Genomic DNA, 25,212 nt, shown 5'->3' with positions numbered 1-25,212 from the left:
CGGCGTGTAGGGGTGTAATTACAGAGCAGGTAAGAGCAGAGCTAATCACTGCTCTGGATGGCAGCGGCTGGCTCAGGCAGAGCAGAAGCTGCATTTCAGTCCTCTGTAGGCTTCCTGGACCCAGTTCAACCAAACATCTGTGATGGGAGGGGCCCACTGGCTGCCAAAGCTTTAGTAACCCAGCCTAGTTTCCTGAAACTGGTTTCTGTGCAGGTATTCACCCTAGATCAGCACAACGTTAATACACAATTAACTATTTTAGGGAAAAATCATCATGATGTTTTCATGAAAAGTGGGAATAATTGGAAAGCAGAGTGGATTTTTCCAGCGATTCTAAGTAATCAAAGGGTTAATACAAAGTAATATTGTGGACTGTATTAAAATTACACCCCAAGGGAACAAATTTAAATGTGTTAATTCGTTTAGGATTCAAATCAATTATACACAGGCATATAGAAAACCTCTGTAGGGTGTTTTTCAGCTTAATAAACCTAAAAGATTCTATTAAGAAGATGACAGGAATATCATCTTTAAGCAAACACTTTTCTGCCATATCCCAAAAAACAAAGTTCATTACTGGCCAATAGGAAATGTATTTGTTATTTCTGGAAAAGAAATGTAGTTCAGAAGCTCAATAAACCAACTGGAAACTTCCAGGATCCCTTCAAATGTGCTTGCAACAAAGATCGCAGTACAGAAAATGCAGTAGTTACAGTTGTGCATGTTATTTCCAAACATTTCCAGAAACCTTAGAACACATGGCAGGACCCTTTTCCTGGACTTCTCATTAGCATTTAATACAGTACTGTGCAGTGTGCAATAATACACATTATTCTCCGAACAAACGTAGGAGCGCCTCAAGGCCGCATTAGTTCACCTTTGTTATTTACTTTGTTCAGCGCTGATTGCAGCACCAGTAGGCCCAATCAGTTTGTCTTAAAACACTCTGATGATTCCACCTCTCTGTCCCAGCTGACTGTTGTGGATGACCCCAGTCTGCAGCAGGGTAAAACTAAGTGGTTAATGGTGTGACAAAAATGCCCTTGTTATTAATGCAAAAAAGAGAGAGGAAATTATTTCCAGTCCCTCCGATTATGTGTTAGCTATAGTGACAATTCAGAATGCAGAAATAAAACAAGTCGGCACTCATAAGGATTACAGTGTTGTTGTGATAGATGTATGGACTGTATATGTAAGAAGATAAGTATTTCTGTTCTTCTTACAATTTTGAAGCTAGAAAGCCTGATTTGTCGTTTTTAAATTCTGGATTCAAAGTGTTGTTCTGTGTTGCAGTACAGCTGGTTCGCCATCCCATCATTGAAACTTTAAACCGAACTGTATCGTCACATTTGTATTTGTACAAGCTGCATTTGGCCAAACTTTTGAACACTCACAAAGAGCATCGCTTTTTTTCTCACACGTCTTAAACCAAGAGTATCAACTTCTGCTTTAAGCTTAAAATCTCTTCGTTAGACTTATTAGGCTCTTTTATACATCAGTCCATTCTGCTGCTTAACCAGGATCAGTGTGTTGTCAGAGGAGAGTTGAGAATATGTTGCGTTTGTAAGTCCGTAAAGCCTTTCTTTGTATGAACTGTTCGTAATTATGTGTCTACCTCTTTAACAAAGGCGGCCTTAAGGATGCAAAATGGATTTCAGTGTAAACTGACAGTAAAAGTGTAGCGAATTGTATCATGTGCCCAGAAATCTGATGCCAGATGTTCAAATTTCCTTTATTCAGAGCATTATTATGAAAACCTCTTGTCCATGCAGGCTTAAAGGGTGTGTCCGGTGTAAAAAACATGTCCATATGGAATTTGCTTTTCATGCTAGAAGACGGTCAACTGACCATTTTCACTTTAAAACTGCAACAGCAAAAGCATGGATTCAGACTTCTGGAACTGTGTTGGATTTAAACCATTTATGGAAGGCATTATTTTAACAAAAGAAAAAAGTGTCGAATTTTGATACAGAGATAAATGTTTACAGATTTAACCAAAGAGAGACTTTAACAACTGATATTTAACATTCATTCTTGGCTTTTGAAGTCTTGACCTTGTGTTGACTGCTTTGTCTACTGTTAAAAGGATTTTTGAATTTATAAAAGTGCATTTGCTGAGACGTCTGGTATTTAAAGGGTTTTAATGTTGTATGTGACCTCACATTGTGGTGTTTGAACTCTCATGGCATCTTTGTGATGAAAGGAGAATATCAGTGAGAATAAACGCTTGATTTCTTCCTTTCATAACGACTGCTTAGCGAAGGAGCACTTCACATCTCACCTCATTCCTGAGATAATATCCAGCAAGCAGTGTAGACACAACCTTGTACTCTTACAGGTTTTTCACACAAATATCCACTTTCTCTACCGTGACTGTTGTCTGTCACGTGACTGCTACTCGGTAAGTTACAATTAAAGGATGGAGGGCTGAAACTCGTGTAGGAAGAGCTAAGTTCTATCAGTGTTGCTGTGATTCCCACTGGCTCCCCACAGAGCTCCATAAAGGTCATTCCTTAGTTAAAGGCCCATTATTTGAGAAAAGGCTCGTGTCACTGCTTTCCTTCTGTGAGTGTAAATGCAGGAGAGAAAGTCCATCCTGCTGTAGACATCTGTTAATGCTATTGGAGTTCAAACTGATAGAGATCGATAAAGTGCCATAAATTATTTAACTTCCCTCTAAGGCAGAATCAAAGAATTAAAACTTGGAAAGCCAGTAGTGCAAGTCTATTTAATTAGGAAAAAAAGAGAAAGGTCTGCAAGGCTTTGAATGAGTGCAAATTAAAATGTGGAGTTGAGGCATTAAAATAATGCTTAACGTATGTAACTGCTTACATGCATTGATGTATGTATTTGCATTTCAAACAAATGTAGCTGACACTATCAAGAGAATTGGGATAATTGTTGTTAGTTTAGGAAAAGCAATATTTACAACTAACAGCAATTAACTGCAGATTAATATTTTTTAATATATGAGCTACATTAATGGGTGAAACTATTTAACAAAAATGAATGTAATCATTGAATGACTGCAAATGAAACCACATATGCTCACAGTTTTTTCTCTGGCCAGGAAACTATTGTTATGCGCTGTACCTCATTATCTGTGTATATTGTCTATCTCGACACTGATTGTTAAATAAATACAAACTGCAATACATAAACTCAAAAAAGATTATTGAAACCAGGAGATAGAAAACGGGCATAAGCAGGTTTAAGCTTCTGGCTTTTAAATGAGCATTAAAGGCAGGTGGACGTGCCTCCAAATCAACAGTTTTCATAATATCTGTTGTGTGAGATGTTTGAATTTGTTAAAGGATAAAATTAAATGTGTACTGAAACAGACGTCACCACATCACCATCTTCCATAATGTGACACATTTCAGAATACAACAGAATTGGTACAATGTGTGTAGCTACAAGAGTTTAGTTATTCTTGGATAAAAATTGTTGTTGCTTCATTGTTATGGAGCGATAATGAGCAGTGGAGTCGCTGACCTCCACTCACATCTCCCTCATACCTGGCTGTTAGATCAGGAAAATGGAATTAATTACAGGGCTCTAAATGTATTTTGTATTGGGCCAACACCAAGAGATGCCTGAATATTTAACACAAGGACACAGGTTTAGGACATGCATTATTATTTTTTCATATGATGTTTTAATATTCTGTGGTGTTTAGGTAGTTTTTAAGCTTCAAGAAATTAAAGTTGTTTACACGATGTTGACAGCATTGGGTGTTGCTGTGTGCTGATAGTCAGTCTTATAAGTGACACAACTTGTTGTTTGAGGAAAAGGCAAAACATTAAAAAGACATTAAGTTAGAAAAGCCACCTGTCACCTGTCGGAGCTTGTCTCTTGTGGAAGCCATCTTGTTCTGCTGCTCAAAGATGGAGCACAAATCAAAGCAACTCTTGTTTTGTGGTAAACAGTTAGGGGGAGATAAACACTGCAGAAAAGGACAAATATTTCACTTCCTTTTGAATGATCAGTCTTGATGACCTATTGTGGAGCCAAGAATTTTAAGAAAATCATCTGTATTTGCAGTTACTTCATCGTCAACAACATTTAAGAGTTATTACTGGCAGGAATCTGACGCCTCATATATTCTTAGATGCATCAACAGTGTTACTTAACTGTTAGTAGTACAGAGGATAAGGATCAGGGTTTTTGTTTTTTTTTTTTTAAATTTCGATTTTACTCCAGAGATATTTAATATTTAGTATGTGCCGATACCTGATACCATTATGCTAGTGGACACAGTACACACTACACATACTGTAGATTGGATGTAGTACCTGGTTCAGACTCTTACAGCTGCGCTGTCACAGTGAGCGCTACAGGTGCACATTCATACCATACTCTATACAGCTGTACAATAACTCCCCAGTCTGTGATAGATAACCCACTCATTTATGTCGATACTCGTGTGTAAACTGGCACTGCATTATAGCTACCTGTTCCATATTGTAAATTCCCAATATTATTCCTTAATTCTTCTATTTTGTAATGTGTATATCCTACTATTGTATAATTCTATTGCTGTTCTGGTCTATTTAAGATTACCGTTCTGAGCTACTGTGACAACAAAATTTCCCTTGTGGATGAATAAAGTCTGTCTAAGTCTAAGTAGTACGACCATGTTGACCAACAGAGAACATTGTGGAAGTTGAGCTGGTAAAGGAGCACCATGATAAAGACTTCTATAAGGCTTACTGACTCCATCTCACTGACAAATGTTAATTTAAGCTGGGAAAAACTAGAACAACATTACGTAATCCCAGGGACTATCTGACAAATTGGGCAAGGGTTGATGCAGATTTTGATCAATTAGAAATTCTCCAGTGGGCTTGGGACATCCCTACTTAGGAGTAACTCAAAAACTTTCGCCCATTTGTTTTTAATTTTTCCATTTGGAGGCGGCTGCTTTTTTGGAATCAAAAAATAACTGGCGTCTTATCATGTCTAGCTTGTTTTTCATCCTTATAAAAGGTTTAAAATGAATGCATTGATTAACCTACTATCTACTATATTGCCTCAAAACATTAATAAAAAGTCTGTCTTCTCTTTCGGTGAAGATCGACATGTTCCACCAGGTCCCCGCAGCATCTCAGCAGGAAAAATGCCAACTGTTCCTTTTGAAAATACCTCGCTTGCACAGTCCATTATTGTGCACATGTACACTTGATTCCTGCGTGCAAATCACTGTTTCCTCTGCCCAGGCAGTCATGAAAAACGAAAGCAGCAAGCCGGGCAGTGGGATTTTTCCACTCACAACTCGATTCAGACAAGATGTGAGAGAAGTTGCATTCTGATGGGTTTCTGAGAGTGTCAGGAGAGCCACTGCCAGGAGAATGTGACACAGCAGGACTGACAGCTCCATCATAAAGCTCCCCAGCCAGTCGTCAATCACTCAGCAAGGCTCTATGCTCTAGAAGACGAGCAGGCGTGCAGACACACACATACATGCAAGAGCACAGATCACACAAATACCATGGCAGCAGACCACTTCACCATCACACGACTTGGAGATTTCCAACTAAGCCTGCCAGACTTGTTACAGCTCTTCAATCAAATCAAACGCGCGGTCGTTGCTTAAAAAAAAAAAAAAAAGAAGCAGACCGGTCATAGCCATTGTATTGGGAGGACTGGCCAGGTGCTGTGAACAACACAAACTCAAAGGGGGGGACACACATGATCCTGTGCACATCTGCTCACAACACACACACAGGTTTATTTATTTTTTTCTGCATAGAGGAATATTTGTTGGCCCCCTAAAAAGGTTGCAGCCAATATCAAAGGAAAACAACCAAGTGAGAATTAAAGAGATATATATCAGCTAGTTTTGTTAATTTGGATCTTGTTTGCTCAAGAATGTAGGACATTTAGGTTTATCAAACAACCAGAAATAACAGGAAGATGCGTACATTTGAACACAGATTTCGTAGGAGCTTCAGTAGAAATCAGTTGGACTTCTCTTGTCGGTTCTTGAAGACGTTTTACCTCTCATCTAGGAGGCTTCTTCAGTTCTGCCTCTGCTTCTAGAGGTGAAACATCTCCAAGAACCTACAAGAGCAAGAGAAGTGCAGTTGATTTCTAGTAAAGTTCCTACAATTACCATGACTTGGATGACTGAGAATCTGCACAGACATACTAAAACAGATTTATTACCCATCCTGTACGCAAACTGACCATGCCATTTGTGTGTAGTCACCCCCTGTAGCCCCGTTCTGAACCAGAAAAACCCAGACGCACTTAATGAAATACTGTCTGCACACACTGACATCCACAAACACACACCGTGATTTTTGCTTTGTCTCTTTCTTGCGATTTTTCTCCCACCTGAGCTTCGTGCCTCCCGTGGAGATGAGGGTGGAATCCTGCTCAGACAACAGTTTTGTCCAAAGCCTGAATCCAGTGTGTCACACGTACATCACACAGCCAGTGAAAAAGTACTTTTCAAGGGTAAAACAAAAGTAAAAAAAACGTAAAACTGCCCGAGGTGTTGTAAAAAAGATCTGGGACAGGAATTAAGGAGCATAATGGATCTACGGGGAATTCTGCCGCGTCGTGTTTGTACGCGCTTTCATTTCTTCCTCGAAAACAGTAAAGTTGCCTGTGTGTTAGTGCATGCACAGGATCTGGTCCTGATAACTGTTTTTTTAATGCTAGAAGACGTGACAAGCGAAATAAGCAGCCATGGCATTTTCATCTGTGAACTTTGACACATGAAGATGAGTGTTTAAGAGTTTATGACTAACGAGGGAATTTAAAACGAATATGTGTAAAAGGAAGGAATACACTGTGTTCCAAATTATTGTGCAAGTAGGATTTCGGTTAAATATTAGTTTTTTTTTTGTTTTTCAATGAAACATTTCACTTGTGTTGTTTCTCCTGCCTGTTAAAAACACTGACATCGATTTCATACAGGTTTGATAATTAATTTGGCAGGTGAGCCTAATTAAAAGGAAACTACATAAGGAGGTTGTTCCACATTGTTAATCAAGTCACGGGTTTCTTGCAATTTGGGCAGAAAGAAAGACCTTTCTGCAGATGAAAAGTGTGAAATATTGCAACGCCTTCCTCAAGGTGTGAAAACACTGGAAATTTCACATAAACTTAAGAGAGGTCATCGTACTGTGAAAAGATGTGTGTGATTCAGAGTGCAGACAGGTTCATTCAGATAAAGGTGCACTGAGGAAGATTTCTGTCAAGCAAATACATCGGATTAAGCGAGCAGTATCAATGCAGGATCCTTCAGAGGCTTGCACTTGTGCATAACGCTGTATTTTGGCCACCACTAACTAATGCTCACAAGGAGAAACATTTACAGTGGTCTCAAAAATACATGACGACCCAATTTTCAATCATAGCATGTAATTTACATAATTTTTGTACTAAAACCATTCAGTGACCCCTTGTGTCCTATGGATTGAGGCATTGTCACTCTGGATGAGAATACTCCCATTAAGACAGAAATGTTTCATTATCGGATAAAGGTGATCACTCACTGTTGGGGTGAAGCATTCAGGGTTTTCCTTTAATCTGTCATCCTTCTGTATGTACGTTTTAAATTGTGAGCATTTGAAGGCTCTTCTCTAACTGTCTGACACACATGACTGCAGGTCAGGTTATCAGTAAAACAAACTGCTTAATTCCTAATCTCATTCATTAAAATCAGCTTATGCAGAGTACAAATAACTCCACTCATCACTCTCTCCCAGTTTCATTGCGGTTACTTGTGTCCCTTTAACACAGATATGATTTCCGCAGGTGACACCCTTCCCACGACCCCCTACAGACACTTCAAATCCACAAGTCTGTGCACTCTGTGTGAACTGATCTTCAGCACTGACACACAGCGAAACACAAGACACTTTACCTCCACAAAACCCAGTAACACGGGAAACCATCTGGTTCTCAGGTAAAAACTACAACACAGCAGCTTTCCAGCCAGGGGCTTGTGAGTGTTCACACATACATCCAGCAAGTGTGGAGAAAAGGCAGTTTGGTTCTAATCAAGAATTCTGCTTACAACAGGGCTGCTGCAGTGTTTTGAAGTGGGTTCTTGTTGGTATGGCTCCACCTCTAGCTCTTCCCCTCTCCCACAAGAAATATGACATTCCAGGCCCCAAGGGTCCATTTTGAAGCAAAGGATCAGCACACCTGGGCCTGTACCTCTGCCTCCCACAGCTAAACTCTAGGCTCATAACAAGGCCCCATGGGTATAGGCTCGCCTACTAGCTCTTTGAATCCGTCTTACTCTGCTCGCCTCACTTAGCACACCCTACCAGGAACAGTTAACCCCCACCAATATGACTTCCAGGGTCACAGTGCACATAGCTCCCACCCGCATAAATGGGAAGGGTATAATCAAATCAGTTTTGCATGCAGAGAAAGGGCAATAATGAAACAGTGGTGCATGCACACTGCTTCTATTCTATCACAAATAACTGCAAACAGCTAAAGCGAACCTTTGAAAGATAACGCTGCCTGACACAAGAAGACAACTTTAGGTGTGTTGCATACATCACAAATACTTAAATTTCTAATGGTGTTTTCAAATTGAATGCAGCTTCCCAGGTTGGTCAATTGAATGCGTTTTTGCAGCAGCAGAACTGGTTGGTGTATTAGACAACTCAACCAAGACTTTCAGTAATTCATCCCAAACAACGATTTGTTTTCTGCTCAAGTGGCTGGGAGTGTGGACAAACTTTGTAGCTACGGTACAAATTAGATGCAACTTCATTGATTCCTGTGGGTATAGTGGTTTCACTGCAACAACAACAAAAAAAGAAAGAACAAAGCTCTGACACTCTAGAATGAGAATAACAAATAATCACAACAAAATGGACATCTTGAGGATAATACTGTACACTGAAGATAGCATCGCAGTGTCTTCATTAAGATGAGGTGGACATTACAAGGAGGCAGGCTGTCAATAAAAGCATGCAGCCAATACACGAAGTGCTTGTGCAAAATCCAAGAGGGACATTTTGATGAGTCAGTTTGTGTGGGTAAGTGGGTAAAGTAAGGATCAAAACCAAACCTCCCTAATGATCCTCCACAAACTGCACATAACTCACAATACGGAAGCCTCTCTGCTCTCAGCCTGCTTCACAGGGAAATCAAAAAGTTCCTCTAAATGCACTTCCAGTCGAAATTTCATCAGTTGTTCAGAATAAAACTCCAAATGCATATCTCTTCATTCTCTTGTGGCTTCAGAGTGATGGACAGCGTTCCGAATATACTTCCCCTGGATTACCCTGTTTCAGCTGTTTCTTAATTGAGTTTTAGAAAATCTCAGTCGTCATGGCCGGGTGATAGCAGGTCCTCTGAGGCTTCACCCAGGCTGAGAATGTGAAACTCATAGTCTTCGGCAAAAAGGTCATCTGGAAGTTACAGTATTAATTACAAGCAAAAGTCATCGGTCCCCTGGGATTCACCCTGTTTCCATATACACAGCACTGGCTATAATAAGACCTGTACATCACTGCAATTAACCTCAGAGTAATCTTTTAGAAGAATGATAATGAACCAACTGTCTGTCAAATGTAATGAAGATCTGGGGCTTTCTACACTGGCTACCCATTGTGATTTATTTACATTCAGCTCATTAGAAAACGGGTGGAAGAAAACAGTGCCATCCACGCAATCTCGACCCCCATCACCTTTGCCCTCTCCACGGTCTTTCTGTTTCTGCATTACCACAGTTTGTTCACCATACTGATTATCCCCAACCAATTAGCAAAGAGCAGAACTTATCAAAGTTTAACTGGTATTGTTGCTAAATTAGGTTGGGCTTTCACTTGCCATCACACAAACAAACGTGGAACACTGCATCAAAAAAGGGGCGTGATAATTAAATATCAAGCAAACTAAGAAAGACTTGCAGGGCTGCCAGAGAAACTGTCTCCACCAAATTATCTTTCTGTACAGCTAAACTGCCTTCTCATTTATATTCTGAAAGAAGCGTAATTTAATTTTGAAACAAATGGCACAGGACCTTTCTCCAGTAGACCTTTTTGGTTAACACCTTCACATCAATAACTACACATGAGAAGCCTGGTTAAATTTAAACTCCAAAATTACCCAACCAGTTGACGAGTTTCCCCCTATTTAATATACGACTGATTGGAAAAGGAGGAACAGTAAAGTGTTAAACTAAATGGCAAATATGTGATAATTGTGATAACATGCCTGAGATATATTGCAAACAAACACAATCTGGCAGAGAATACATTTCCCCCACACGGTAATTTAGAATTGCAGTTTAGTTATATAGGTTTATAATTCTGTGGAGGCGAGGTTGACTAGAGACAAACAGAAATCTCACTAGAGCAGAAAATGAACTATTGAAATCATCAGTCTATTGGCCTTTAACTGAACTGAAAGTGAGACAATGAAAAACAAAAATAACTTATTTGTGTGGCCACTTGGGAGTTGCGGGAAGACATTCTGAGCACAACACTGGCATATCATGACACTTTAACTGAGCAAAGCAGTCGCTAATTTACATATATTGCTTATTATCATCTATAGAGCAGCAACGTCATTCATTTGGAGTCATGTGTTTGATCACCTGGTGAATCAAAGTCCACTATTCGCTCTCCTCCTCGCTCCCTTTTTGGTCTGTAGCAGCTCCTGAGGGAAACATCTGAATTCTTTAGGTGGTAAATGCTGCACCACATAGTTGCTAACAGCTTTTTAGTGCTGAACAGAGAGTGTACACTGGGTTTACTCAGAAAATAGCTGCAGCAACCAAAACACTGAGTGCAGTGGATGTGAAACCAGAAAAGTAAAGTTGTGGACGCTTAACAATCAGCGCAAACTGACAGTAAAGCTCCGTAAAGAAAACATTAGATGCCGATTCGAGTAATAATTGTTTTCACATAGATGCAGCTGCCTTGACAGAGACACTTTCACAATACTTCCCTACCTCTGCTTTAAAATATTCAGTACTTGTAATAAGATATACATTGTTAGTGGCAGCAGTGGCTGTTTTTTTGCAGTAGGTATTATAATTTTTTTTCCTGAGAGCAGCATGGTGTAACTCAGCTTCCCCATTTATTTGCAGTGAGTCTCCATTAATAAGGAGTGCCCTCCACAATCATTCACTGAGCCACTCTCTTTTGAAGTGCTGCTGGAGAGGGATCCTTTTGGAAAGGACCATTGCATCCCAGGAATAAATACTTAAGGTAAAGCCCTTTACAGGCGTGGTAACATTTCTGGATTCATAGGTTTGTTAAAGTGACCACATTCTGTCCTTCAGACATAAGTCACTTTTATGTTGATGTTCTTCTTGGCTTCATTCAGACGTATCCACAACCGTGACAGAGAGCCACTTTACACCTCTGATGCTTGTCAGTGATGCAAGATTGGACAATATATCAAGTAAAATAATGCATTATAAACCACTACCAAACAAATCTGAATCCACTCTGTAACATATTATTCAACTGTAGCTTTTAAATGGTGACTGTGTGACAGCTCACCTGTCACAGGCAAAGTAAAGAAAAGTACACAGAGTGACCTGCTGTTGGATCCTTATCGATCCTGCTTCCATGTTGGGGATAATTTACAATTATAGCAATTATTGAATTTATTCCTGTTGTTTGATGCTGCAGTTGTTTAATAAAATCAGAGGAAAGACTCCCTACAAACAGGTGGAAAGTTCAGATTACATTCATTATTGGTGATTCTCATTATTCTGTTAGAGTCTGTAAATCCTCATACTTGGTCCAATTTATACAAGAAACCAAAACATTCAGATGCCATCAAATTTACCAAAAGGAATGCATGTCTTAAAGGGGTTTAATGGTGACTTTCTGCTTCTCTTGCTTTGCATTGTTTATTTAAAAAAAAAACAATTACTGGCTCTACCTCTGTCAGATATTTTAAAAACGCTATATCATAGCAGTAATAACAGAAATCGCATGCAGTCACTTTGACAGCATAACAAAACACTGAATCTTAAGAATAGATGCAAATCTGTCTTTAAGTCGGTGAGACTATAAATCTTCCTCCTGCCCACCATAACAGCAGATGAATTTTTAAAGTACACCAGCAGTTCTCTCACTTAATACAACTTTAGTGGTAGAAAGCAATTTGTGGATCCAGCAGAGTGGCTAATGTACAGCAGATGTAGGACAAAATTAATTAAATAAGAAGTGCTTACCGTTCACTTGAAGAGTGTGGGTCTGAAACAGTTTTTCGTATCCGTCAGCATGACAGGTGTAGTTGCCCATGTGAGTAGTGGTCACCTTGGTGATGTACAAGGACCCGTCATCCCCGAAATCCTGTCAGACATACAGGAAAGGGAGCTTTAATCGCTTAGCGAAGCAATTTGCAATCTAGGAGCAGCAGGTATGGTTGACGGCGTTTAGAGCTGGAAATGAACGGTTTCAATGGAAATGCAACAAGCCTGCAGTGTGCAGATGAGAATCTTTTTCAGACGAGGAAATGAAAACTATCACGTCATCCGAAAATGCACAGTGTGGAGTAAATGTCCATCAATCTATGTCAAAAGTTGAAGCCATTTAGCACCACAGAAAACAACTGCAGAAAATAACTGTCAAAGGCACAGTTAAGAAAAATTGCCTTCTTGTCCGTGTCATTTTTCCAATCAGAGGAAAGTGATCTGATGGAATGGGACTGAGGCTACAATTGATTAGTGTAGAAATTACAAAGTGTTAGTTGCTTTCAAAACAAAAACGGGGAGACAAAGTGCTGCAGACACAATCAGAAAAACTTCTGCTGCTCATTTAAAGTGTCATTTTCCCAGAACAAGGCGGAATGTGAGTGTTCACTGTGTGGTTAGCATGCACATCCCACAAATGCGGTTCTCATGTGGCTTATTTAAAGCAAAACAAAATCAGTAATGAAACTAAAACCTAGCCATGACCGTGTAGAGATAACTGAAACATGATTAGTTCATGCTGTGTTGTGGTTATTCACACACACACACACACACACACACACACACAAAAATGGTGCTGTAGAAGTAAAAAGAGCAAACAGAAGAATAAACTGTTCAAGCTGTAGCACAGAAAGAAGCCCCCAAAGCTCATCAGCCCATTGATGGTGTGCTGGTGTGATGAATCGTCTGCTAAAGAGTGGATGTCTGTCACCTCGTTAAAGCCACACTGCAATAAAAAGTCATCTTCACAGGACATTGTAATGAGTTTTTCTATTATGTAGATCCTCAGAGCAATATCATATTCTTAAAAAGTATGTCAGCTCTCAGAAAGAAGGAGGTAATTGCTTCAATAAAGAGCTTATTGGTTTCCAATGAAAATCAACTTCTTTTCCTGCTTTGTGTTTTCACAGTAATAAGAATGAAATTTGGTGAAGAAATCCTTCACTTTTTCACTTAATGGTAAACTTTAGAGTAACGGCCTGTTTGGACTGCAAGCATCATGAAAAGTTAGACAAATAACGTGTCTTATTTTGCTCTAACACTCCCAAACTACAGTACCATGTGTAGTATGTAGAATAGAATCCATATTGTGCGTTTAGATTCAGTGTGAGATCGATGACTTCAAGCTTGAATCCTAGATTTTGACATTCTGACATTACCAGTTCCACATGTCCAATAAGAATAGCCTCACTGCCTGCAGTTATTTGCCTGCAGTTATATGTGGCCAACAATGTTTGCCATTGAAACGGAATTTTACAAATTTACAATGTTTTTATGGCCTAAAAATACTAGTAATAACTATACAGGAGATTTTACAGTTAAAAAATAGCCCTTGTTTTAGGATACTACAATATAGCACTGGTTGTGATATATAGTTAGTTATAAACAATATATAAAAATAAAGTATTACAGTTTTCAGAATCAGGTAGTGCTGTTTTTACATGCATCGTCCGTGCGCTGTCAGCTTTCTCTTATATATCTTGTTGACTTGCAGCAGGAAACTCTTCTGCTTGAGTTTGTTGTTCGTTCTTTTTCCAGCATAGCCATCCAACTTTCTATTATTCAATCCTTGTTTGTAGATTCTTATATTATACTTACTCTACCGTTCAAAAGTTTGGGGTCACTTAGAAATGCCCTTATTTTGAAAGAGCATTTTTTTTTCAATGAAGATAACATTAAATGAATCAGAAATACAGTCTAGACATTGTTAATGTGGTAAATGACTATTCTAGCTGGAAACGGCTGATTTTTAATGGAATATCTCCATAGAGATACAGAGGAACATTTCCAGCAACCATCACTCCTGTGTTCTAATACTACATTGTGTTAGCTAATGGTGTTGAAATGTTAACTGAGGATTAGAAAACCCTTGTGCAATTATGTTAGCACATGAATAAAAGTGTGAGTTTTCATGGAGAACATGAAATTGTCTGGGTGACCCCAAACTTTTGAGCGGTAGTGTGTATTGGATCATCGTTAATTTGACACATCAGTTGCTACAGGAGATCAAAGATTTCACACAAAGACATTTAAAAAACCATACAATGTTACTAAACTAATACTGCAAGTGTATTTTTTTCTGTATGATTTTACTACAATTACAGCACATATGATATTTAATTTACATTCTTTCTAGGTTTGATCCCACACTTCACTGTAAGAAGACAAGAAGTGTTTTCACTTTTATTAAAGACGTATTTTTTGTTTTACTTTAATCCTGAATCTGACATTATCATGTCTTTCCTGATTTGAGGAAAATTTAATCTGTATTAAACTAAATTACAATAGTTATTTTAGCACATTAGCTTGATCATGTGAAAGTGTTGTAAATCTTTAGAGACCATTTAGATCTAACAGAACTGCTTTTTCTCAAGATAATAGGTTTCACCACTTGGCCATGCACAGCGGTTTTTCAGAAAAGAACGTGCTCTGGCACTCAGCCTTCATTAGAGCATTCATCAGTACCACCTAACTAGATGAAGGCCAAGTGCCAAAACGTGTTCATTCCTGATTGCTGCCATGCATTAAAAAATCATTCAGATATCTTTTAACAGTGTGAACTTTTGCTCTCAAGAACGTCCATGAGTCCACCTGCGTGCTCCATGTTTCTTAGAACTGAACGCATCATTCTTTTGTTCGGCCCTAATTACAAAGTCCTCTTTCAGAAGAGTTCATAACAAGAAAAGTGGTTTCCTCATTAAATGGCTTTTAACATTTTGTTCACATCTTTGCAGGCTTTACATCTCGGCATTCAGCTCACCTTTAAACGTCTGCAGACAAGCAAGGAGAGTCAGCCGTCGTGTTTACAGGCATACAGTGTGTTTATCGGTTCGTCCCGGTGTGCTCCGATCTAACTTACGAGCTCGCTAACGGCTCAGGCTGAGTGAAGCATCAGAGCTTCACAATATGAGGGGAAATCGATGGTGCGTTTTGGCCCCTTGGGCTGAGAGCATATTGTGTCACCCTCTTAAATGAAAAATGAATGGGGGGAGAAATGAAACTCAGAGGGGTGGAACGAGCCACGGCGGAGGCTGTCGACATGATTCCTCCACCTCACCTCACCACCCTCACTTCAGCTATCAGCAGCACCCAGCACCCAGCTCTCTGCAGACAAAGCAGACATGGCTGGGACTACTGAGAGGGAAGGGAGACAAGGGCAGGTAGAGGTGGATTTACAAATAGGCCGTAGCCCTCAAGAAACTATAATTAATAAAGCTGTCACTAACGGGTCACCTCTGAAAGGACACCAAAGAGCCACCTCACTGGATGGCTAACCTCCGGTAGTGACGAGGCATTTCAGAAAATGGTCTTTGAGAAAGTTTCAGCCCCTCCTCATGAAACTTTGCCAGAGGAAGACAGTATACAATATGTATATGAGAAAAAATACCCTCTAGTGTATCCAGGGAGTGGCATTGTTTTCCGAGAATGAATAGCTATTATTAAGGAAATACACCTTAAAATGGTGTTTTTTTGACGTTAAAGGAACATTTTATTACTTAACTTTAGCTGCTTCTTGCAATTAGTTTCAGTTCTATGTGCCTCTGTATGTGAGATATGAGATTTCTGCTGCTGTAATTTATGGAAGAGAATAACCTTGAGAAAAACACCAACACCTTTCTTTCTTTCTTTACATATGTCTTTCTTTTTTCTTTCTTTCGTTCTTTATATATGTCTTTCTGGCATTTTAAACTCATTACATTGTGTGTTGGTGTGTAGGTGAGTTATCTGGATATGATTTGTTTGCAGGCCCGCTACCTCAAAGGCCCCTTTGGGAATGATAAAAATATTTTTAATTGAAGTGAATTAATGATTTCACAGTACTCCCTGCCCGGCATTCGAGAAAGAGATGTTGGTGTTGAAGTTAATTTGTTCTGATGCTGAGCACATCAGAAACGAAATTCCCATCACCTCTCTCATATGGGTCGAGGTGTAAATCTGTGTGACAGGTGTCTTAAAATCTTCACATACAAAACCAAAATTATCTGCATGGCTGGTTACCACCATCTGGTACAGGGTGAAAAAATGTGTCTTTGCTGTGTTTTGGTGGAATAGCCCCTTCAAATACTGAAAAGTTAAGTGTTCTTTCAGCTCTAATTTGTGCCACTTATGCCACTAAATATTTTGTAGGTTTAACATTTAGAAATGTAAACCTTTATTTTTACCAGTTATTTTCTTTAGACTAAGCTGTCTCGAAGGCTTCACATGACCATAAGACAATTCCTGCAGAATCCATTTCAAGTGAAAGAGCATAATGTTGATGTCTACAGTCCCTTATTTGAAAGTAAAAGTTTGATTTGGATTCTAACAACATGCATCTATTGCAGGCACTTTGCTAGCTTTGTGGGCTTTTTGTGAATGGAATGAAAAAGAGTGATGCAATGCGTGTTTGTTGAGACCAAAAACAACACCCTACCTGTGATGGGATCTGTCGGGGAAGAAACACAAGTCAAACATTTAGATGTTCAGTTCTCAAGGCATTAGAAATGGGCTGTAAAGCAACCAGGTGAAGCAATCAGTCAAGCTCCCAACATATTTACATTCATAAAAATGCAGAGAAGTCACTGCTCAGGTTAAAAAATGGGAAGATTTGCATATTTTCTTATCTTGAATCAGGCTAAACTACACAGTGCACCCCACCTCCCTGTAGTCAATGCATCCACCCTGGGTGCCAAATCTGAAAATTCTGACTCAGGGACTCCAGTTGGACAAAACAAAACCTTTTGATGATATAAACTGATGAATATTTCACTGATTTCTGATGTTTTGTAAAGCAAACAGCTGCACATGAAGATAATCAGCAGATAAACATTTTATTTTAGAAAATAATAGTGTGCTGCAGCCCCATTGAAGTTAGTCCAGTACATAGCTTACTGTCAAGCACAGCAGTGAGATTCTGGCCTCCCCGACCATATAATTAATTCAGCAAAAAACCCATCTTGATAGAAGTTGGAAACATAATAAAACCAGCCACTGCATTTCAGTAAGATCTGTGTGTTATCTGCAGTATGTTGTTGCACAGCTTGATTTAATCGTCCACCGGAAACAGCATGGGAGGAATACAAATAGCGGTCCATGCTGATCAAAGCTGGATACAGATATAAATAATCACATACATTTAATGTCTCCACTATGTAGAAATAATGTGAACACTGCACTGAGCATTATGGTAGAGAACAACACCTGTTCCAATGGACAAGATAAGGAGAAGAAAGATTCCACTCGGATTTTATCTTTTGCTGTGTTTTATCTGCTCCTCTTGAAGCTGCCGTGTCTATCTTCAAAACAGATGCTCTGTTTTTTAACAAATTCATGTTTTTCCGTGATTCAATTCACAGATTTCGCTAAATCAGATATATTTTTTATTGTTAAGTTCACTTGTCCAACTAGGATGTATGACTCTTAAAAAGTTGATAAATAAACTTCTACATTTCCCCTCAACGTACACTTTCACATAGATGGATTTTCAAATATCAGATGCATTTTTCATTGCTGGAACCCCAGAGTCACCATCCCCAGACGCAAGCATGAATGTATACACACAAACACCCAGAGGCATACACAGTACACGACTGTGTCTTTGGCTCGGCCACTCAGGGAGGATTGAAATACTGACAGCCTTGGATGATGATGCAATAGCCAGCAACTGTCAACTTCATGGAATTACAGTAAGCTGCTTTGTCAAAATTTAGAGAGGCTCTATTGAACTCCAGGATACAAGCGCCCCACTGGGATTAATGTGCGATTCACTAAGTCTGGATGTCGACAAAAAATTCTAAAATAGCCACCTTCTAAACCGGGAAGGCCTGCGAGATTAGACTGCATAAACCTCCTATGTGTACTCACAGGAATATGACTCTCATTAAGGCTGGCACTGGATGCTCACAAATATTAACAGCCAGCAATTATACAGAAATTGTCTGCAAGGCAATTTAGAATGGGTCTGTGGATGCCAGGTGCAGACAAAATCCATCCTCCTCTCTGGAAAGAACAACAATGATTGACTGGAAGTCTGAGAGCCAAAAATAAATCTGGATTAAGCCGCTCGTGTTCCATTGGTAGTTCCCCTTGCTGCTGCGTGATTTGCACACAGTTTTCTGTTGAATTGCAGGAGGCCGTTAGCACTCATGCTGATTCACTTGCTGGTGGTGTTCTGCGTTGGTGCAGCCGCTCTGGAGGTAATCTGTGCACCAGCAGAAGTCGTGCGCTCAGACTTTGTTCGGTACCAACTACAAAAATATCAGATCTGACAAATGCATACCTAGAGGGTCAAAGCACATCAAGCTCTCTCAGTCTGGAGAGAGAAAGATTGGTCCCTGTAGTAGTTTAACTCGGTCTCACTTCATGAAGCTGTCGTGGCATCAACCCAATACATGTACCATGGAGACATAACAAGAGTAATTTATGCATCAACATTAAATAGAAGGAATATAAAGACTCAGGGGGGACCAGAGTAGTTCAGGGTTAATTAAAATGTAAACTGTTGTCTTTTTTTGAGCTCTGTTTTCTCTGTGATGTACAACTCAGACTGTGAGTTCTGTGGACTGGCATTAAATTTTGATGCTTTCTCCAAGAGTGTGATGGTTGCAAACCACAGAAGGCCAAGCTTTGATTGATTACAAACAAACCCTGCTCCTCTCCACTCTATCAATAATGAGACCAAAAAAAAGAAGACTGTATGATTCCAAAAGCTGACCAAAGAATTTTTGTGTCTGTGTGTTATTTTTTTTTTTAAATCACAGCAATGTCCACCAATTTTAAGGTCATGTTACGTCTCTATTCCAGTAATCGATGGACTTCAGACAAAGCTTTTTTGCTTAAATGGATATAATGAACATCATTTGACGGCGCTAGCTTTCATCCCTGAGCTAACATTTGAATGGAAAGTACACCTGAGCAAGATCTGATACTAGTCACGGGGGGAAACAGACAACTGTGTGCAAAGTGCAGACAAAGACCACCCTCGGTCGGGACACCAAAATCTGCTGTGTGTCTTCAGGCAAAATCAGGAGATGAAACTAAAAACTAGTTCTATTGAAACTGCAAAAAAATAAGAGAGCAGTAAAACAGCTCTTGGAAAAAATATATGAAAGATAGATCAAAGTCGGTGCTGACCTTACTAGACCTTGCGTCTCACTTTTTTCCTCTCCCATAAATCCTCCCAAAGATATTCAGAGCGTTTTCAAGAAATAATCCGACTTGACATTTCTCTTTTGTTATGCCGAGCGCTTGCATACATCTGTTGGCCGTGAATTGCTTAAAAGCAGAAATAATACATTATAGAAAATGACTGAATAAGGCAAATGGCGGATAAGCGATTTCTCTCATATACGCGGCTTTGGCTCTGCTCTTTATGGGAATCACACATCACCAACAACCAGAACCAGCGTGCTAGTTTAGAGCCAGTTGATGGTGCCAAGGATGACTGGCGACAGCTGGGTGCCTCTTACTCATTTTAAGGGTCATCAACATTTAATGTTACATTAGTGGCTTCGCTGGGTTTCCCTTTATCTACTGCGACAGTGTTGACTTAATTATGCACAGCAGTATCACACTCATCTTGGTCAGTCTTGACACACAGAGAGGAAAAGGGTAAGGAAAAAGAGGTCTGCTTCTGTGCCGCTTTCTGTACCTCGCCACATAAGTATCTTTGCTCCTTTTGATGTGGATGAAAGTGACACAGGGGAGGCCGTCTGGGGTAGTGCATACAGATTAACACACTCAAACACAGCCATTCACCGAGTTGTAAAAGTAGGTCCTTCCTCCAGGGCTGAACCCCTTTGGTATCCCCCTTCATCTTCTTTCTTTGTCTGCAATCCCTGTCCCTCCCAGCTGTCTCCAAACACAGACACCAAGAACGCAACCTGACATCATGGATTACTGTCAGGCCTATAACACAAAGCCAGTGCCAACAGTCAAATAAAATGTGCTGACAATCCAAGCGACTGCCAAGAAAATAGAGTTGAAATAAAATGAGAAAAAAATCTAGGATTAGCAATCTGGAATTTACCGTCTTGTAAGGAAGGTGGCAGCACTTGAACTGCAAAAGACGGCACATTGGTGTCATTTTGCAGTAATTAGAGCTCATCGCTGCACATGTTGGAGACATGCAATCATAGATCTGATTGCACATCTATCTACATATCTGTGTTAGCAGTAATGACAGCCACTTACATTGATGTCTTCCAGGTTCAAGGAGTTCAGATACTGATGGTTTCTCTTCCACAGTATGGGAGGCCTGCGCTCCCCTGTGATGGCACAAGTCAACACGGCACTCTGGCCGACAGTGACTGTTGTGACGATGACTTTCTGGTCATCTGGAAGGTTGAGCTGGTACACATCTGTTGACAAGAAGGGGAAAAAAAAAAGCCAACATAATGTTTGACACATTGTCTCAGGGAGATTGGCAGAACAGAAGTTATTTTTTTTTTAAAAATGTCAGGTAAAAGTGGCAACAATTACAGCTCTCTGCAAAACTTTTAATTTGAATAACTTGGCATAAGAACTAACAAAGTGGAAACCGGCATTTAAGTCTGTCTGCCTACTCTTTATATCTGAAATTTGATGGACTTCTGTTTCTTGTAACAGCTCATAATTCAGAGGAATAAACCCATGGGGAATTTATGAATTCATGATTTTCTCAGTTTGCTCTTAATGAAGCCTGAAAACAAGAATACACAGTACAAAAGTGTTTCAATTAGCCGCTGTTGAGCTACAGAAGCAGATGTTTTTTTTGTTAAATATGCACTGAGGCAGCACAATTATTGCAATTTGCAAAGTAATGGGGTGGAATTAAATTTAATGCTCTCTAAATACTTTGCATAATTTATGTGATGATACTATAATAGGAGTTCTACTTTCTCTTTCGGTCTCTCTGAGGACCCTGTGTCCACCACCATGTACCTCTTTCTTAGCTAAAAGAACAAACCTGACACTTTTGGGAGGCATGACTACTGCTCTTCTGCTGACTGCTGAAATTTCATGTGAAGCACGCTGCTTTGTGCCTTGGAAGTTGAAATATTTTTAACATGCTCAGTGTTCTGAGAGTTTAAAACAAGGCAGACTCTCCACGCTGTTGTAAAAGCCCAAGAGTGCTTCCTTTCTGATAAAAGTAACATGGAAAGAAAAAAAAAAGACTCTGGCAGAGAGGCTCCCCATGGACACGCAACCCCTCACCTCAACGACAGTGAGTGCTTTGTTCACTTCAGTATTTCTAGAATATTCGTAAGTTTTTAAAACCTCTTTCTGATGACGATGAGAAATACATTTTTCTCCAACACTGACAGCAAATATGGTAACAAACTAAGCCTGGATGGGTTGTGAGAGGTCAGCCGTGGCTATGGTTGGTTAACGCCTTTTGTGTGTCCAGTATTTTGAGGGGACAATGAGCACAATGTACACTCATCCGGTCTTTGGTGGTATTATGTAATGCGGCCTGTGAGAGAATGCTTTTTAATCTTTCTCTTGGGTAATGAGCAATGGAGCAAAAGGAAACAGAGACTCAATTTGTTCTGCTCCTAAGGGCATGAAATACAAAACCTAATGAAAGAGCAGGTCCAGCAGACAGTGTTCGCTTGCCCCGGCCTAGAAAGTAGGGATGAGAGCACCTTCAATTACAGCATGACTCCAGTGGCCCTTGTACCAATGGCTTCTGAATGCTTTTTTTAACCTTCTCACTCGTTTGCCGTGTTCAGTCCACTTGTTGTGTCTCTGAACTGTGAACTTGGCGAGCCCTGTTAGTTCCAGACCAATCAGACTGGAGCCGTGAGACAACTCACACTTGTTTTCAGTGGGAAGCTCTGACTTAAGACTTCTAATCCCACATTTGGCCCAGTGAAACCCTGCTTAAGCTCCGGCGAATCACTCCCAGGGTTACATCAAAATTAGAGGATTATTAGCAGCCATTTCTTATGAAGGGAGAATAACTCTAAATTTAAATGATTATGCTATTAGTGGGAAGTTCTTTCTATTGCGTGTTGTATTATTTCACTGGTGAAAAACCATCAGCTGGGTTAAGCCAACTGCTCTGTGAAAGAATTGACAGAAAGTGAGCATTATCAGCTCAGTGAAGCCAGTATGTATTGCCGGTTTATTGCATTAGATTGCACTATTTATTACAGGTGTCATTGCAATGTCCACCTCATGTATATTTCAATATTCGGTATTTATGAATAATGTATATGTGTGTGACCTTTATATTTTATACTCATAAATACTCTGCTGATACACTTTTTTGTCTGAACTTAATTGTTTTTTGTTGTTTTTTTTTAACATTCTGGAAGACTTGTTTTTACACATACACAGGAAAAAATGAGACACCAGACATAAAAGAAACGAGCAGCCCCTCATTTCCAAAAAGCAAGCATGAGTTATGCAGTCATTAGTCAGTCTCTTTCATTGGATGATGCTAAAATATTTTGTCATGGCCTGCAAAAGAGGGAAATTTGTCTTGTCGTTAGCACAACCCATCACTCGTTCTGATCTAGAAAAGCCAGGGTTTAAATGGTACATGAAAAGCAATACCCAGCTTCATAAAGCGACTGGAACATCTCCCTGGTGGACATCATAATGTGACAGAAGTCATTAGATGGGACACATTTGATCAGTTAAGAGCTGTTTGTATTTAATGAAGACGTGACAACAGCAGTCAGCGGGGGTGATATGAGAGCCATCATGGGCAGAAATAAATAGTAATGATTGCGAGGAAATGAAGAATGTTAAAGAACGGAAACTTGCGAGTTTTACGGGGTCTCATTAAATGTGTATTTTATCCAGCGTGGCTACAGAGATGCAACTTTAGTTCAAAGAAGGAATAACAGCGCAATGATTGTTTCCAGCCTTACAGACATCCTGCTGTCATTAGCGGTGATTTCAAAGCAATAACACACTCTTTGTTTACATTTCAACGAAGTGGAGGATAGCATATAATATGAACTCAGACTGTAGACTCAATTTCCTTATTAAATATTAATTTCTGGTAGGATGAAACATGTTGAAACTTCAGAGCTAAAGTACAATATGTCCAGAACTAACATGATTAGGTACTTCTTCCAGAGAAAGCTGAAGTAAACAGCATCAGACCTCTTCACTCTACTGTTTCTGTGGTATAACACCACAAGAACACTGAAAGGACAAGTATGAGCAGACACTTTCCTACACTTGGGTTCTATTTTTATAGCTCAGTTCAATCGGTTAAGATTGTACTCGAAGTGAAAAGCGTAAATGGATGCAGTATGGGTGCAAAAGGAAATGCACCCATAGTGCTGCTAATAACCAAGAAAACCAAGTGCACACAACTGCAGCAAGTACAGTATAACCCTCTCTCGAGATGGTATATGTAACGTTGCTGCTTCATTAATCTGGTAAAGTGATGACATTTTGTCATTCAGAAATGGGATACTTAAATGTTAATGTTCCTCGTGGCTTCAGTGAAACATACCTCTGGCATATTTGTCGTATACGCAAAATCGGATAGTAAATTTGCTGTGTAAGAAATGATTAAACTGCATCTGATGAACTCTGACAGCTCACCTGTCTGATGTGAAGAAAAGGACACAGTATGACTTCCCGTTAGGTCCTGATTGATCTTATCTCATTGTTGGGGAAACTTTCTAATTTTAACTAATGAAGTCGGTTATTGTTACAAGTGTGTAAATGTGCACAACTCTCTCTTTGGAGATGCTCGTGGTGCTGTCTGATGCTGCAGGTATTTGATAAACTGAGAGGAGAGACTCCTACAAACAGCAGGAAGCAACAAACTAAGCTTCAGTCCTTCAAACCTTTCTTCCATTTATTATTGAGTCTCATTACAGCCTCTGGTTAAAGTTTTATTTACGTTTCAGTTTGTAAAATATGTAAATTGTGGGGCAGAGTGAATGAGAACTGTATCTTTGGCGCTCTGTGTGGTGTTTTTGGACCAATATTGGTGCTTAAATATGGAAAAAGTCCTCCCTAAATGGCTTCACATTACTCAAAGTATGTTGCTTGTACATGTCTGTGTTGAAAGATTTACAGAAATGTTACTGGGTCCAACCTAGTAAAACTGTAATCACAACTTTTCTGTGAACGTGAACAGGGTGCTCATTCAGACATTACGCTGACATGTTCAGTTGTCGTCAGATTAACAAAAAGAAGTGTATTTCTGAAAATGGGCTTTTATTGTTGCGCGTAAACTGCAATGAGAGTTTTCAATTTTACTGTTCACCTTTGTTATTTCATTCAAATAGATTTCACAGATGAGAGGTTTGAGTCTGACCACTCGTGTTTGCTGGTTCTGGTTTGTCTGTTTTTGAAATTCAAACTGTCACATCTCACAATAACATGAAAATTTAGTGAAGTTCCGTGCCGATTTCCTGGCTCTTACATTTAAACTAAAGCCATTATTAACAGCCAAATGCTGTAAGGAAATGCTGGGCTATGTTTAAATATGGGTTTGTCAAATGACAGTCAGTTCAAACAAACCAATCAAAATGTCAGGCAAACAGAAATGTCTGACAGCAAATGAAAAACACATGATGGCCAGAAGATGCCCGTAAATGGAAGAATGAGAACGAGGAAAGCAAGTGAAATGAAACACATTAAAACAGGCCCGATGTGAAGAGTAAAGAATAAGAAAAATGGATCTTCCATCAGTCACGCGTGGCTAATTCATGATCCTCCTTCTCCCCTGACACTGATAACAATATAGCCAGCAGATCAACACACCATGCAGCCACTTGGCACTCTCCGTGGAGCTGAGGTGGTGGTGGGTGGATACGCTGACAAAAATCTCCTTCAATAATGTCCTCCCTAACCATTCA

General features: G+C 39.6%; 1 protein-coding gene across 2 annotated transcripts in view; it reads right to left on the bottom strand.

The window, feature by feature from the left end:
- The window catches only part of fstl5 (follistatin-like 5), a 183,542-nt gene that overhangs the window by 45,754 nt on the left and 112,576 nt on the right, over nucleotides 1–25,212 (bottom strand). For both annotated transcript variants that reach the window (XM_035947209.2, XM_023269221.3), the window contains 2 exons: nucleotides 20,588–20,754; nucleotides 12,176–12,296 (listed from right to left, as the gene is read on the bottom strand). In XM_035947209.2, coding sequence (XP_035803102.2) covers nucleotides 12,176–12,296; nucleotides 20,588–20,754 — 288 coding nt within the window. The remainder of the gene's footprint in view (nucleotides 1–12,175; nucleotides 12,297–20,587; nucleotides 20,755–25,212) is intronic.

This window comes from Amphiprion ocellaris, chromosome 13 (assembly GCF_022539595.1).
Source record: "Amphiprion ocellaris isolate individual 3 ecotype Okinawa chromosome 13, ASM2253959v1, whole genome shotgun sequence".
NCBI lineage: Eukaryota > Metazoa > Chordata > Actinopteri > Pomacentridae > Amphiprion > Amphiprion ocellaris.
This window is presented reverse-complemented; position numbering and strand designations above follow the sequence as displayed.